The 3,242-nt window shown below is 34.7% G+C and overlaps 1 protein-coding gene across 1 annotated transcript; it reads right to left on the bottom strand.

Annotated features, from left to right (window-relative positions):
• Window positions 1-557: 557 nt before the first annotated feature.
• Window positions 558-2,176, bottom strand: LOC103956135 (methyl jasmonate esterase 1-like). The gene is made up of 3 exons (XM_009368081.2): window positions 1,688-2,176; window positions 913-1,041; window positions 558-830 (listed from the first exon to the last, which is right to left on the bottom strand). Exons 1-3 carry the CDS (start codon window positions 2,174-2,176, stop codon window positions 558-560), a joined length of 891 nt encoding a protein of 296 aa, XP_009366356.2.
• Window positions 2,177-3,242: the final 1,066 nt, after the last annotated feature.

Genomic DNA, 3,242 nt, shown 5'->3' on the forward strand with positions numbered 1-3,242 from the left:
GGCGTCGAAGGAAATTGGAGAATGGTAGAAGAGTACAATGTGGGAGAAGAATCTGGGTGTGTGCATGTTGTTCAGGTTGCTGTTCAAATTGGAATAGAAAATTGGAAATGTTGATGTCGCTCAGTAAAGGAAAAAAGCGGATGGTGATGTCGCTGCAAGCCTCCACATCTCCATATCTGGGGCTCATCATTTATTAATATTTAACTTTAATTTATTTAAAAAAACCTTAATTTATTACTATTTAATTAATTTCTCAATTTAATTGGAGGGAGTGGGTCCTGACACGTCAACAGTTAACAAACATATTGACGGATTTTATAACCGAAATTTATAAGATGAGTCATGACATTCCAATGTTTAAAATACGAGGTATAATATTGTGGTTCGTTTTATAATTAAAGTAGTTTTGTGTAATTTATTTCTTTTTGGTTAGGCCGGTTTGAAAATAGCAACTTTCTTTAATTTATTAATTTAATTATTCATACATATATTATATATAGTATTATGGTGCATGTGGCGCAAGCTAGAATGCCTGACTTAACCATGCATGTCTGTGTTTATGAATATTTCTCAGCAATATTTTGGAGACAGGAGAACAACTCCACAGATTTAGAGAGCATGACCACGTGATCAGAACCGTTTATCACTTTCACTTCATTTGGCGGATTGTTTTTTATCATGTAGTTTTGCACATCCAACACTATCGCATGGTCTTGGTCGGACACGATGAATACTCTAGGAACTGATCCATATTTCTCTTTCGTGAGCTTTATTACATCGTAATTGTATAGAGGAGTAAATCTCACCAATGATAACCCTAGGGTTAAATCCTGCACATTATATAAATCACCAACCAATAAGAGAGCAGAATAGGTTTCCTATCTATTGCAATAGACACACTTTAAGACTTACCTGTGGTGGTGAGAGCTGGTAAAATTCTGTCGCCAAGACCTTAGGCCCAAAGAGAAAGGAGGTTGCAGGGTTGTTGGTCCCGTTATCATATCTGAACTGAGAGTCCATAAAATCAAATCTTTTGGTAACCTATACATTTTTTTGAAGAAAATTATTTGTTAGTTAATTACCCTTTTATATCTCATTCAGTAGGATTTGGACAACAATTTACAAGAGATCAGAGACACACACATATAGTTCCATTTTACTGAGACACACCCAAATAAGTTTATCTAAATAATCTCTTGTAGGGTCCAATTTCCAATATATTTCAACGATCTAGTTGTTTATCTTTAAAGTCTTCCGTTAAAGATCATTCTACATCATTCAAATCTAAAACTATATATACGGACTTTGAACTAAATGGTACCCATTTCATTGTTTTATTAAGAATCGTATTTGTCTACTTGTTTCACTATATGTAATTTGATTGATGCCTTAATGGTTTTTTATTGTGTATTTTTTTGCAAGTATGATGTATGCATGATGAACGACAATATAGACGACTTGAGTCATTGAAAAAAGTTACAAAATGCACACAAGGTGTCTTCTAAATAAGTTTATTTGTGGAACTTCCAATAGAGAGGGATATAGTTATCCCATGCCTATTCATCACATTTTTTATTCACAAGATACGATGAATAAGGTACGGCATATGGTCAATTACAACTCATAGTAATAAAGCACTATTAAGGACATATAGCGCAACTGAATCCATGTGTGCGAAATTCATTACCTCTGCAAATATAGTTGAGTAATTAAGAGTTGGACCAGACATGAAAGCCGTCACATATACCGCAGCAGCAATTTTCTGAGGAAACCTCTCCATGAAAATAGATATTACGGCTCCACCCAAGCTGTGAGCTACAAGGATTACCTTCTCCTTTGGTGGTAGTGACACCATGAGCTCCGTCAGAGGCTCGACGTATTCCGATAACGAAGGGAGTTGCTGTACCTGGATCGGGTTGATCCCGGATGCTCCCAAGTCTAGAGCTGTGACATTGTGACCTGAGTCCTTCAGGAGAGTCGCCACCTTATACCAACTCCATGCTCCATGACAAGCTCCATGTATCAACACAAAATGTTTAGTCCCAGATGGAATTTGGGGTTTGTCGTTGAAGTTGGGTTTGGGTTGGGCGGATGATGTACTATGTTTTGCTAAGCAAATAAATAAAAGAAAAAACGCAAAATGCTTTTCTACCATGTTTCCCATTTTCTGTATCATTTACCTCTATTTCCTTTGGTTTGCATCTCTCGTCTTGCTTATATATATATATAGAAATCGATCTTAGAACTAAAATTTGCTTAAAAGTCAAAAGTCAGCGAAGTTCAAAAGTATAAATCCCAACTTTAATTTGCTAGAAAAGTATTCCTAACTCGTAGGTACGTTACTTGGTAAAGAACCTAACTGGTTAATTTCGTCTTCTTTTTTAGTAATGCATGGACTTGAGAGGATATATATATATATATATATATGTATGTATTTTTTTTTTTTTAAACAAGAAATTAATTTATCAACAAAGCGCCGAGGACAACCGATACAAGAGGAGATAAATAATAAAGTTTGCCGAACAATAGCAGGACAAGAATGAAACCAAACATAATGTGAAGCAATAGAATGACCATAGTTGGCAACAGAATGACTTTAGAGGATATGTTACCTCCGTCATGTAACATATGTAAAATGAAAAGAAAAATTTTCATTTGTCGTCGATTTAAACAATTATTTCGAAAATTAAGGCATATGTTCTGACTCTTGAATCTCATTCTCATGCATAGTAATACTTATTTGTGATAGATTCTGCTTCTCAGAAATAACATCATACCTACGTACTATTCCCTTTCACCCACTTACCCTTGTAAAATGCACAGACTGGTCCTCTGATTCGTCCTGGTGTTAGACCAGAGGTTTGGCTAATTTTGGTATTGGACGGTAGCTGAAATTCAACGAAAGGACGTAGATTTCTTTGGATTTATGGACTCTATTTTGACACATGCAGGCAATAAGTTAGCCGTTCTTTTGGTGAAAGGCAATAACTTTGCTGTTATTAAATTACGAAATGCCTCCAGAATGTTATGATTTAACAAGCTGAAAGTACAACAATGTCTAGGAATTTTTACAAACATATAATCGTAGTACATACAGTGGCGGATCCAGGATTTTAAACTCGGAAGGTCCCAATTATAAAGGTCAAAAAATTTATAGACAAAAATAACATTGAAAATTTAAATATAATACATTTCATTTAAAAATCATATGCAAAACAATATTACAAATTATAAAATCATAA

This window comes from the organism of the source record quoted next, unplaced genomic scaffold (genome assembly GCF_019419815.1).
Source record: "Pyrus x bretschneideri cultivar Hongxiangsu unplaced genomic scaffold, Pyrus_bretschneideri_v1 Contig8, whole genome shotgun sequence".
NCBI classification, from domain to species: domain Eukaryota; kingdom Viridiplantae; phylum Streptophyta; class Magnoliopsida; order Rosales; family Rosaceae; genus Pyrus; species Pyrus x bretschneideri.

Bases quoted from the DNA above. Each gene is read 5' to 3' on its own strand.
- LOC103956135 (XM_009368081.2), bottom strand. From the start codon at position 2,176: ATGATACAGAAAATGGGAAACATGGTAGAAAAGCATTTTGCGTTTTTT. The intron at 1,042-1,687 runs GTAATGAATTTC...AAAAATGTATAG, and splicing joins ACTCAACTATATTTGCAGAG to GTTACCAAAAGATTTGATTT. The intron at 831-912 runs GTAAGTCTTAAA...TATAATGTGCAG, and splicing joins ACCAGCTCTCACCACCACAG to GATTTAACCCTAGGGTTATC.